At 53.4% G+C, this 12258-nt stretch overlaps 1 protein-coding gene across 1 annotated transcript in view; it reads right to left on the minus strand.

The window, feature by feature from the left end:
- Positions 1–317: 317 nt before the first annotated feature.
- The window catches only part of RHPN1 (rhophilin Rho GTPase binding protein 1), a 31264-nt gene continuing 19323 nt past the window's right edge, over positions 318–12258 (minus strand). The window contains exons 6-15 of the mRNA XM_082015090.1: positions 12098–12222; positions 11624–11790; positions 10849–11036; positions 10524–10680; positions 7195–7314; positions 4781–4975; positions 4420–4496; positions 3073–3219; positions 1615–1773; positions 318–1285 (exon numbers count right to left, since the gene is read on the minus strand). Of these exons, the coding sequence (XP_081871216.1) occupies positions 1091–1285; positions 1615–1773; positions 3073–3219; positions 4420–4496; positions 4781–4975; positions 7195–7314; positions 10524–10680; positions 10849–11036; positions 11624–11790; positions 12098–12222 (1530 nt within the window). The 3' untranslated portion in view covers positions 318–1090. The remainder of the gene's footprint in view (positions 1286–1614; positions 1774–3072; positions 3220–4419; positions 4497–4780; positions 4976–7194; positions 7315–10523; positions 10681–10848; positions 11037–11623; positions 11791–12097; positions 12223–12258) is intronic.

The raw sequence follows: 12258 nt of genomic DNA on the forward strand, positions 1-12258 counted from the left end.
AGAAAATTTTGCCAATATATCTAAGCTCGTATTCAGAGTCTTCCAGCATTTCCAGTACAATTACCAAGACGCATGTATCCATCAGCCCAGCTTGGGTACGAATGCTGACAGCACAGTGTTAGGGTATTAGCAACGTGTGCAAGATCCAATACTAGCACAAATTTAGTAGTTTAATAATCTGGAGGAGCTATCTTCCTGGAATTTTAATCTCATACCAAGAAAAAAAGACCAAGGCTCTTAGCTATTAATCTACTCACATATTTAGGGCAATCCACCTCTACTGATTAAAAAAAGCGAGACAACAAATGCACATTATGTCTTTCCCTTTTCTTCCAAAGAAGCGGGCTGTGCAGCTGGGCTGTATTTGCTGGGCCAATCCGGGTGCTCATTAAAAAGCCCAAAAAGCACTAAAAAGTGGTCAAACCCATCGTAACTTCAAGCCATTTCACTGGGACTTCCCTAAGCTGTACCACGGCAGAGATGCACAGCCCGGTGCTGCCTGGGCAAGTCTGCGCTGGACCCCATGACGGAGTCAGTACGAGTCATCGATGCCCATGCCATCCCCTCTCCCGAAAAAGAGGAGTTTAAGGTGACCTCCAGCTGGAGCTGCTGAACAATTCAGCTCTACCAGCAGCTCCCGGTGAGCACTGGCAGCAGTGCCATCTTCTACCTTGCAGAGAAAGCCTAGGAGACGCTAAAGAATCTTACAGCTTTTGCTTTAATGGCTGGGGCTTGGTTGGCTGCTCCTCACACTGAGCAGAAGACACAAACCAGCCCCTGCTTCATACCAAAGCACAGCTCCCCCCGACCCCTTAAGAGGAAAAAAAAAAAAATTAGAAATGAAGAATAAATCAGTGTTTCCCCACATTGTTTAGCTGAGGACTGTTTAACACAGGAGCTGGGAGATGGAGGAGTCTGGTGCTGTACATCGCCTCTTTGGAGAGGATCCGACCAGCGGCACGTCCCCAGGGCAGGGGGGGTCCTTGCAGCACCAACACCAGCGCAGCCCAGACAGGCCACCAGTGCTTGCGAGGGTTCACGGGCAGCCAGTCCCGGAGCTCATGGGACACGACCTAGCCCGGTAGCCACTTCAGTACATGGCCTCGTTGTCTCCCACCATGGTGAAGGGGACACCGTAGGTGCTCTTCTTGCTCCGCTTGCTCTTCTTGCTCCAGACCAGCAGCGTGCTGGCACTCTTGCTGTTCATCAGGCTCTTTCGGCTGTTCTCCTTGTTGCTTTTCAGCATCCCGCTGCCTGAAGACATTGCTGCTGCCTTCTTGTCTGCCTGTTTGGGAAGGGGAGTGGAGAAGGGAGTGAAGCCAGGGCAGCACCAGGGCTGCAAATGTGGTGCCTTGGCTTCAGCCCTGCACCCCCAGCCCGTGAGCAGAACTCCGGAGAACCTCTGCCCACCATGGAGCTGCCTGCTTCGGTGCCTGACTTGAGGCTGAGAGAGAAAGAGCAAATTCTTCCATCCCTGGAAACCCTGCTTCACATTTGCTAAGCCGGCTGCAAACAAACCTGCTGTGCCAGAGACAGCGCAGAGCCTCGCTGAAGCAGACCAAAGCTGATCTCTCCCCTCCCAGAGCTGCAGTGACTTACTGGGACGTGACTTACGGCTTTTGGTCCCTCTGAGCCCTGCAGGGTTATCACACCGATCTCCACTCCCTCCTCCCCAGTGCTCTTCAGCAGATGCACCACCTCGGCGTGTTTGGACCACTTGCAGTCCTTGCCGTTCACCGAAATGATGTAGTCTCCCTCCTTCAGCCCAGCTTCCTGTGGGGGAAGAAAGAAGATGCACATGTTTGAGCTCATGGATGCTGCTGCACAAGGTCTGCTCAGTGTCCACCCCACCCCGCAGGTCCCAGTCCTGCGGAGAAATGTGCCACGAGGAAGGCTGGGGTCCAACCTCCACCTACAGCACAAGACAGCCAATACCTTCATCATCCTAAAGATCTTACATCTGCTTTGCAGTGTGCACGCAAAAGTGGGAGGGTCTACAGACTAAGGATCTCTTTTTACAGCTGCTGGAGTCGGTCATGCTTGACATCCAGCATGCTGTAAACTCTCAGCCCCGTGACTTTTGGCAGCCTTGCAAAAAGTGCATCCAGCTCTGATTCTTCGATAGTTAAATGCTGCAGGTCTCCAGATGATTAAAAAAAAAAAAAATTATCTCCTGCAAGCCTAGGTCCTTGAGAAAATGGAGCAGGCTCAGCAAGGTCCTACATGCGCCCTTCGTTCATCAAGGCATCAACAAGGCTCTTGATATGCTTGAAGGAAAGCACGTGCCAGCCTGGGGCTGTGGGGACAGCATCAGAACTAGGAGCAACCCAGCCAGGACATGCCAGGCCAGCTGCGATGGAGGTTTAGAAATTTGCCCACAGAGGGACATCCACGTTTTGGTGTCTATCTGGAGACCAATCCCACCCCAGCTGAGTGTAAGGACTGTTAGTAGCCCAGGGGACACAACTGTGGTCCAGATATGGACCGTATATGGTCTTTAAGAAGATTTTAATCTCCAAAAAAGGGCTCAATCCTGCTGCTAAGGAGTGTGTTGTTACAGGGGTGCTGGGCTCTGGATGGCAGGGTTAATGCTGAGCCTTGCTGAGGCAGGAGGAACATTGTTTTGGGCATCCCACCAGGATGCTCCAGCAAGCTTCTGCTGGAAAACAAAGCTGCCCCCGATACATCAGAAAGCCCATACAGTGAGTTTTCACTGAGATTACTGGCATTTCAGACTTGCCATCTTGTTCCATCCACTGTCACATCCCAAAATGGGAGAGAAGGGAGCTGGGAGCTTGCCAAAGAGAATCTGCCAGCAGTTGAAAACTGTGTTAACCTCCGTATTTTTCCTTAGCTGCCTCCTAAAAAAAATCTACAGTCTCTCATGACACCCATCTGCAAGCCCCAGGCTGAGATCTGGCAGGGCTGAGCCTCCACCTGAGCACACCAATGCAGTCACCAAGTCATACAACTGAGTGTTAAGACCTAAAACCGCCCGGTACCCCACGAGGCAATCCCTGCCACCCCATTTCCAGCACCCCCACAGGGACAGCAAAGGCCAGGGGTACTCACAGCAGCGCAGCCCCCCGGGATAACACCGGCGATGAGGACGGGGGAGTCTCCTCGCAGTGTGAACCCAAAGCCGTTCTCTCCTCTCATCAGGTGGACTCTCCGGGCTGGGTACCATTTGTTTTTGGCCGAGAAAACTGAGAGGGGCCCCTGGGGTAAGGTCGAAACACAGAAAGCACCTTTCGGTGCAAGAACAACTCCCTGGGGACGTGCAACCTTGCAAAACATCCACTGATGCGGAGGAGGCAGAGCAAGAATGCCCATCTTTTGCATTTCTTGAAGGATGCAGTTTTGAGCCTGCCTGGTGTTTTATCCTGCCTGCATGCCCAAAAATGCAGATTTATGCACGATAAAGCTAGAGGTGCTTAAAAGCCCGTGTCAGACATTGGCTTTATGAGGAGTAGCAGCAGCCTCGTGTGGATTGGGAAAGACCTTGGGAGGTCTCTGGTCCAACTCTCTGCCCAGAGCTTAGGTCAGGACAGCCTCCCGGCACTGCCCTGCTCCTGCAAGGCAGGAGGAGGAGGTCTCGGCACCCTGGCATCAGTTTAGACACTACAGTCGTGGAGCAAACAAACCAGAAAGCTCTGGTGGCCAGAGCTGGCTCCTTTAATTCCCCCCTTCAGGATATAAAAGCCATTGCCCAAGGAGAGACGACGGGTGAAAAAGCCAGGTTTTTCACAGCAGTCTGGCTCTGGGGGATGCAGCCTGGCTGGGGTGGTCCAGCAGCAGGGTGCAAGGCAGTGGGATGGGTCAGATCCCTCCCAAATCCTTCCTATTTTCCTGTCTTTTTCCTACTTTTCTATTCCCACAGGAGCAGGATATACCTGCCTGCCCTGGGGCTGTTCAAAAGCAGAGATGTCCAACCTCTCCCTGGGGTGCTACACAGCGCTTGGGGTGCCTGGGGAACAGGAACAGCTCAGTCAGGTCCCACACCCTGCTCCCAGGACCCTGTAAGCCTAAGGAGGGTAGGGATAAAGGTCTGGTGGGATTTTCCTAGTGCCTTACAGCTGGCACCATCCTGCTCTGCTCCCCCAAATAGCTGCCACTAAAGGGTCTCTTCGGTCCTTCTCAGGTAAAGCCCCGCCAAAATGCCTGTGCCTGTGCTCAGGAGAAGTTTTGCGACCCGTTTAGGTCTTGCAGAGACAGATCCGTGCCCTCCTGCATGGGTCCCTGCCTGTGAGGGGGAGGCTCACCCTCCTTGGAAAGCCGCCCGTGAGCACAGCGGCTGCACCGGGAGAGGGAGAAGAGGCTGCGGGGAGGAAGGAAACCAGACAAGCAGAGCATGCAGGGGAGGAGGAGGAGGAGATGTCTGCTCCCCTGGGACAATCTCCATCCCGTAGCTGTACGTACCAGCCTGTGGAAGAGGTCGGTCACCTTCACCTGGGAGAAGTTGGGGGATTTTATCTCTGGTTTCTGGTGTGTTTTAGCTAATGGTAGGGAGAGAAAAGCACATACACTGGGGTCAGGTAGTTGTGGCAGCTGCTGCCTCTACATCGTGCTCCCCAAGAAGGGATGGTGTGACCCACAAGAGCTGGGACCGGCTCAGGCAGCTGCTAGACATGCAGCCTGGAGCCCCCACCCGTGATGCTCCACCGCCGGGCAGGGAGCTCTGGTTCACAGCGACATGCCACAAACTTACCATGGAGTTTGCCCACCCCATGCAACCTGCCACAAATCCCCTCCACAGCTGCACCCCCAAAAAAACACTTACGGTGAACGTCTGGAGCATCTCCTGTTTCAAAGAAGTCCTCCTCGTGGTCGATTTCTGAGTATTTGCTCAGCGAACGTTTGTGGGCAAAGGAGAGGACCTCCTGGAGGATATCCATCTTCCGCAGGATCTTGCATAAGCTGTGGATCCTCATGGCTTCCTCGTGCTTCATGATGGCTTTCTTCAGATGAGCTTTGCCTGCAAGGGAGCAGAGAGATTGCAGCCCGAGCGGAGCAGCCCCGCCGCTGCTGCCGTTCTCTCTCCGCTCGTTCAGCTGCCCACGGATGACAGCAGCCTCCGCGGCTGTGTCACCCGACGTGACTCAGGAACAGCCCAGTCACGTTCACAGCCTGCTAGGCGTTCAACGTGCGCTAAATGGGGTAGGTCCCAGCCGTCAGCTTGAGCCCCTGATGCAGGGCTGGGAAGGGACCTTGAAGGGTGACCTACTTCACTCCCACGGTGCCGGAGCTGGCAGATGTTCCCAAAAACTGCCAGCAAAGGAGCTGCCACCACGCTGTGCTGCCCCTGAAGTCCCTCTGAATGCTTAACCTCAATCTCCTCTGCAAATCCACTTCTCTCCATCGCCTTGCATCCCAAGGAAGGGACACAGAGGACAATCAAGCCCCATCCTCCTGGTGACAGCTTTTCAGTTTCAGGAAGATGCAACATGTCTCCTTCTTTTCTAGGCTCAGCAAAGCCTCCTCCCTGCCCTGCAGGTCCTGCTTCCCACCCTCTTAGGCATCTGCTCTTGCTTTGCTCCTCTCAACTTGCCTTCAACTTGTTTCCGCCCTGGTGAAAACAGGGTGGCCAAAAAACAGCCAGAAGAGATGAAATCATGATGACCCGTGGGTATCAATGCAAACATCTCCTTTGCGAGAGACTGCAACCAAGATACCCGTATCCAACGCTAAACTACTGAAAAAGATATATATATATACACACACACATATATCATAGAAACACGTGTGCCTGTAGCATTTCCAGTTTTAGGACACACGGTGGCAACATAATGCAGGGAGATGATTGGGATTTGCTCCAGACTTATGAGGACCACAGCCAGTGGCCTGTAGACCTCCGCTCTCCCTTGTGAGAAGTTGCAATCGAGGAAATATTTTGAGGCCGGATGGAAATCAGAGAGGAAGAGTGTCTCCAAAATAATTGTATCAAATGCAACCAATAATATTTTATCAAAGCACCCACTGTCAACAAGAAAGCAACTAGGTTTTAACGACTGTCAAGGACTCTTGCTATTTCTAAGAGATTATGGGGAATAGAGGTTGAGCATGGAAGTCGCGTAAGCTTTTAGCTCCACTCTGTTGAAGATGGTGGAATACACCATGTCTAATAAAACATAATTTTATAAGACTAGGAGACGAGGGGGGAAAAAAATATCCTTTCAGGGAGATGGTGTTAATGCTGCAGGTTTCTTGTCTTCCTGTAAACCAAAATGAGAGCTGAGGCTGGCATCTGCACGTTCGTTTTTCACCAGCAAATGCTGAACGAAGTCCATACCCCCCAAGAAGTGCAGGCAGAGCTGGAAGCTGGGTTGGTGCAAATGGGAAAAGCAGATAATAGCAGCTGAGGGTGTCAGGGTGGTGTTACCATAACGCTCTGGTTTTGGGGTTCATTCAAGGAGCCTCCTCATACACGTCCTCCGCCTCCCATCCCCAGCAGTGAAATTCGGCCAAGCAACCGGGAGGACTTTGCTGGGGCTGGTGACATGACAAACTCATTCCTGGTGGGACTTGTCTCCTTTCACACATGTGCAATGAGGAGAAAGATCACCAGTTTGTGGGGGGAGGCAAATAGGAGACGATACCTCAAAATCAGGGCACTGAGCTTGCTCTCGTTGCAGCCTAGTTGGGGAGGGGCTGCCAAAACACAACTTCAGCTGAATAAGCAATGCTCTGTTTTTCCCCTGAAGCTGAAAATCTGCATGGGAGGAAGCTCTTGTCTCCCAAGCCTTTTGATGCAGATAAAAAAGCTACCCCCTGGCATCTGCTGTGTTTTCTTGTCATCAAGCCAAGCCAGTGGTAAGCCCAAGCCAAGGACTTTCCAGGATCTCTGTGTCCCTACAGATTTCTCTGTGCTGCATTGGGCAACATTACCTGGCTTAAGACACCTCGGTGCCCAAGGTTTTACTGTCAAACTCGGCCGGACAGGTTGATGCAAGCACCATGAGATGGTTGTCGGCACCCTAAGAGGGAACCATGATGCTTTCCTGCCTTCCCAGGAATGACTCTTTCCAAAGAAAACCCTGGAAAAGGTGTCTTTGCATGGAGAGACCCCCTTAACAGCTCATCACACACCTTCATGGAGACCATGTCTACACAGATAAGGTTACAACGGGGCTCACTGCCTGTGCATCGAGGTTTCATGGCAAGAACTGGGGGCTTTGCACCCATAGATGTGCTTACCCAGCTTCCTCCTCTCCTCAGGGTCCTGCAGCAGGATGCGGAGAGATGGTCCCTCTGGCATGGTGACATGGAACTGGATAAAAGCCTTCTCCTGCTCTGGCAGTTCAGCATCAGATGCCACTGTGTGAAACAAATGGGTGGGGATGGGCTTAGAGAGAAGTCAGGGTGCTACTCAGCCACCCAGACCTCCATGGTGGTGGGGACAAGGGGACCAGGAAGCCACATCCACATTCATGTGGCCCCAATAACTTCAGCACCAGCTTTCTTTCACCCAGCCACAGCCTGCAACGACCAAGACATCACTGATGGGGAGAGGGATGAGTTACCACATTCAATGTTGCACCAGGCTTTGAAGCTAAGTGTAGGATGTGTCTTGTGCACAATATAGTCATAGAATCATACAATCATTTAGGTTGGAAAAGACCTTTAAGATCAGAGTCCAACGGTAAAATTAACACTGCCAAGTCCCACTAAACCATGTCCCTAAGCGCCACATCTACACGTCTTTTAAATACCTCCAAGGGATGGTGACTCAACCGCTTCCCTGGGCAGCCTGTTCCAATGCTTGACAACCTTTTCAGTGAAGAAATTTTTCCTAATATCTAACCTAAACCTCCCCTGGCACAACTTCAGGCTGTTTCTTCTTGTTCTATCACTTGTTACTTGGGAGAAGAGCCCAATACCCAACTCACCACAGCCTCCTTTCAAGTAGTTGTAAAGAGCGATGAAGTCTCCCCTCAGCTTCCTCTTTCCCAGACTGAACAACCCCAGTTCCCTCAGCCGCTCCTCATTACTTGTGCTCCAGACCCTTCAGCAGCTTCCTTGCTCTTTTTTGGACATGCTCCAGCACCTCAATGTCCTTCTTGTAGTGAAGAGCCCAAAACTGAACACAGGATTCGAGGTGCAGCCTCACCACTGCTGAGGATAGAGGGGCGATAACTGGTTTTTTCCCACCTAGAGATTAGCAACACAGACCCATGCTGGACAACAACAGCACAAGAGCAGGGCAGATGAAAGTGTAGTTTGGGACCTGAGCCCTCCTTGCTGTGCCTGGGACCGCTGCATGAACAGAGAGCTTGCAGTGCAACCAATGTACTCCTTCGATGAAGAAACAGAGATGGATAGAGCTTGCACAGGCACTCCAAGCACCGTGCTGGGCTCTGTAGGCATGATTTTTACACCCTTCTTTCCAGCCAAAGCTGTTCCTAATCCTTCTTTGGTTCACAGGGAGCTCAGGGTTGGATGGCAGCCTCCTTGCCTGGGCACAGGGTGCGCTAGGAAGGAACACAGAGGGCTCCAGGGAGCCTTCTGGACTTGCTGGTCTGAACGTCAGGAGATCTCAAAGCCTAGTGAGCATCCCCAGCATTGGCACCCCAGCAGGCTGGGAACCGGCAGCTCCGGGGCTGGCTGTCCCCATGCCAGCATCCCTGAGGGATTAAACTGCAGCGTAAGGAGTTTATTGCCAGCTGGTTATGGGAGCAAAAGATTTGCTATTCTGAACGAGGGGGTCAAGGTACGCTTGGAGAGGCAGCAAGCGAGCATGTGAGATCTCAAGAGCATGCTCTGGATGGAGCAAAAAATATCCCCAAACATCCATATTAGGCAACTTCTGCTGAGTTCTCCATGGGACAGCAATGTGCCCTGGTGGCCAATGATCTCCTGGGGTGCATTAAGAAGAGTGTGACCAGCAGGTCGAGAGAGGTTATCTTCCCCCTCTACTCTGCACTGGTGAGGCCTCATCTGGAGCCCTGTGTCCAGTTCTGGGCTCCCCAGTTCAAGAGAAACAGAGAACTTCTGGAGCGAGTCCAACGGAGGGCTACGAGGATGATTAAGGGACTGGAACATCTCTTGTATGAGGAAAGGCTGAGAGACCTGGGGCTGTTTAGTCTGGAAAAGAGAAGGCTGAGGGGGGACCTTATCAATGTCTATAGATATCTGAAGGGTGGTTGTCAGGAGGATGGAGCCAGTCTCTTCTCAGTGGTGCCCAGTGACAGGACGAGGGGCAATGGGCACAAACTTAAGCACAGGAAGTTCCACCTCACCACGAGGAAAAACTTTGTTACTGTGAGGGTGACGGAGCACTGGAACAGGCTGCCCAGAGAGGTTGTGGAGTCTCCTCCTCTGGAGACCTTCCAAACCCAACTGGATGTGTTCCTGTGCAATCTGCCCTGGGTGACCCTGCCTTGGCAGGGGGGTTGGACCAGATGATCTTCAGAGGTCCCTTCCAACCCCTACCATTCTGTGATTCTGTGATTTGTGTTTCTCTCGGCATCTAAGGTTATTAAGACAGGCAAACAGCCTCAAAATTTTAAGGGAAAGGTTTGCCCTGTCCTTTGTAACCCCATGCAAACCTGGCCCCATCACCATCCTCTCCCGTTTCTGTGTTTAAGCTGCTTCAGCCCCATGGCACCCCACTCTCTCCTGTCTCTGCCCCCGCAGCTCTCCTCGCTCAATCCTGCTTCTGAAACGCCCACGCGGCACAAGCCCGGCAGCAAGATTTTAGGCAGGCTCTGGAGCGGGGGAGGATGCTGGCACAGTCTGGCAACCATCACCATCACGGCTCTGCTTTCAGCAGCCATCCCCCAAGAAGTCCTGTAGCCTGTCCTCAGCCACCCCACCAAGTGATGGGTCGGCACCATAGGTCACAGCGTGCATTGCCTGCCTGCCCCCAAATCCTCTGCCTGACCTGAAATTGCTTGCATGGGTGTCGGTGACGGCGCAGATGGAGACCACAGGTTGCATCCCACGTCCATGCTCGCGCTGGCCCCCCGGAGCCACATAGCTCCGGCACAGCCACGCGTACCCAGATGCCAGCACCTCACTATCCTGGGATGCCCAGAGCAGCTGGTCACAAGGCTGGCAAATTAGAGTAGCCCAGACCAGTTTGTCCAGGGATATTCTGCAGGTTTTTGAGTTTATTTTTATTTTTTGAAGCCCCCACCTGGCCCGCCACATAGACCGGGGTGCCTCTGGAGGATGCCTGGCTGAGGACACCACACATGTGTGGTCGGCAGGCAGCTGACCCCCCCATTTACCCACCCAACCCCAAAGGGAGAGCAGGTGATATCCCTAGAGCACCTTTCTGCTCACCTTCTTGGAAGGACTTTGCAAACCAGAAATATGGGGGAAATCTGCCCTGCAGATGAATCACCGAGTCAATAAGTGAGATCAACAGCTCAGAGCATCCCCAAAACTTTGGGGTTTGTATCCATCTACTCTGTGCATATCTCCCTTCACCTCTTTTTTTGCATTCCATCCCAAACACCAGGCCACCACGTGGTGCCAGCACTTGGCTGAGCAGGCAACTCCCGCCAAACTACAACACTCACCGGGGCAGTCACAGAGAGCAATGGCAGCGAAGTAGTGGGAGAGGGCTTTGAAATGCTCCGACTTGACGTGGACCATGGTGGTCCAAGAGAAGGGAACGTAATCCTTCACGTGGGCCTGGGTCATCGTCTGGTGCACCAGCGAGTAGACGTCTTCCACCTGTGGAGTGTCAAGAGACAAGCTGCTAAGCCATGGGTTGGGATGTTGGACATCCATCAGGAGACAGTGAGCGCAGGCTGTACTCTCCTCGGGGGTTCTGCTGACTGGAGAAGGAGCCTCTCCAGTGGTGACAGCCCCATCAAGTCCTCTCCTCCCCAAGGTGCTCACCCTTGCCGCCTCCTGCGCAAGCTGCAGCCGGGCGAGGAAGTCATGCTGAGTGCACAGCAAGGTCATCTTCTCGAAAACGCACTCCTGGACCTGGGCAACCATCAATCGCACCAGCATGTTCAAGGAGGCGGCGCTCATATCCAGGCTGGGAGCGTTGGAGAAATTTTCCTTTAAGTAGTTAAAGGCACCTAAGAGAGGGAGAAGTTCCTGGTAGCAGCCGGGCTTGTAAGCAGGAGGGTCAGGCTTTTGAAGCATGAAGGTTTCCCCACCAGCACCACAGGTGGAGAAGAGCCACCAACCTAACTCCCACATCAAACATCTCACAATTACTGGTGGTTAAAAAGGTCGGGGGTCCCGATCTAAACGATCCTTGTGCTCACAGCTTTCTTCTCCAAAGCCCTGGGTGATCACAGTCCCCGAGTTCCTTTTTTCCCATCTGCTTGCAGACGGATCAGCATCTCTCCTCTCCCTAGCTGGGACATGTTCCAGCTCTCCTCTCCCTAGCTGATGTACCCACTTTGGATGGCTGTTGGGTCATCAGAGATGCTGATGTACCCATTTGGGTAGCTGTTGGGTCATCCCAGCTCTCAATAACCCACAGAAGCAGCATGGTGCCAATTCACGCTTGGTTCATAGTCCCTTAGAGATGCCCTGTGCCCATCCCTCTTTGCACCATTGCTCTCTCCCCTTCTTGCACTCATGAGGATTACTCCCACCCCGTGGAAATGCTGCCTGCATGGCCATGGGGAGCCAAGGAATGGGGGAACCCACGTACCGGCAGCCTTCTGAAAGGCATCGATGGCCTGGTTGAGCCCCGGCAGGGATGCGCGGTCCTGCCGCGCTCCGATCTGGGTGTGCAGGGCTCCGATGTTGAAGAGCACGCTGCCCTTCTCGAAGGCCAGCGCTCGCTGGTGGGATGGGACCCCCGTCAGGGAGTCATACCTGAGGAAGGGAAGAGTCAATGGCTGCCCATCCCCAGGTCCTTGCCCATGGATGCTGGAGGAGCCTTGAGGATTTTCAGCGCTCTGCGTGGGCTCACAGCCACCGTTCCCATCATGGCTCATCCCCGTAGGGCACATGCTTTCCCCTGTCTCCCCTAATTAACCCATCCAGGGCAACAGCAAACCCAGCTCCCCGCATCCACCAGCCCCAGCCTTGCTGCCGAGGCAGTGATCCCACCGCGGAGGATTGGCCCCAGCCCCCTCCCCACTCGTGATGCCCGAGGGGGGTTGGGGAAAGCTGCACCAACCAGTGGAAGAAGACACCCAGGCTTTTGGTGGGAGGGAAGAAACGGCTGTCGAGGAAGTAAAGCTGGTTGTAATACTCCATCAAGAGCTCGAGCCCGGCTTCGTTGCGGCTTGGGGTGCGCATCGCCTGCGGGGACGGGAAAGGAGATGGTGGGTGGGAAGA

This window comes from Phaethon aethereus (genome assembly GCF_964289735.1).
Source record: "Phaethon aethereus genome assembly, chromosome: 2".
NCBI lineage: Eukaryota > Metazoa > Chordata > Aves > Phaethontiformes > Phaethontidae > Phaethon > Phaethon aethereus.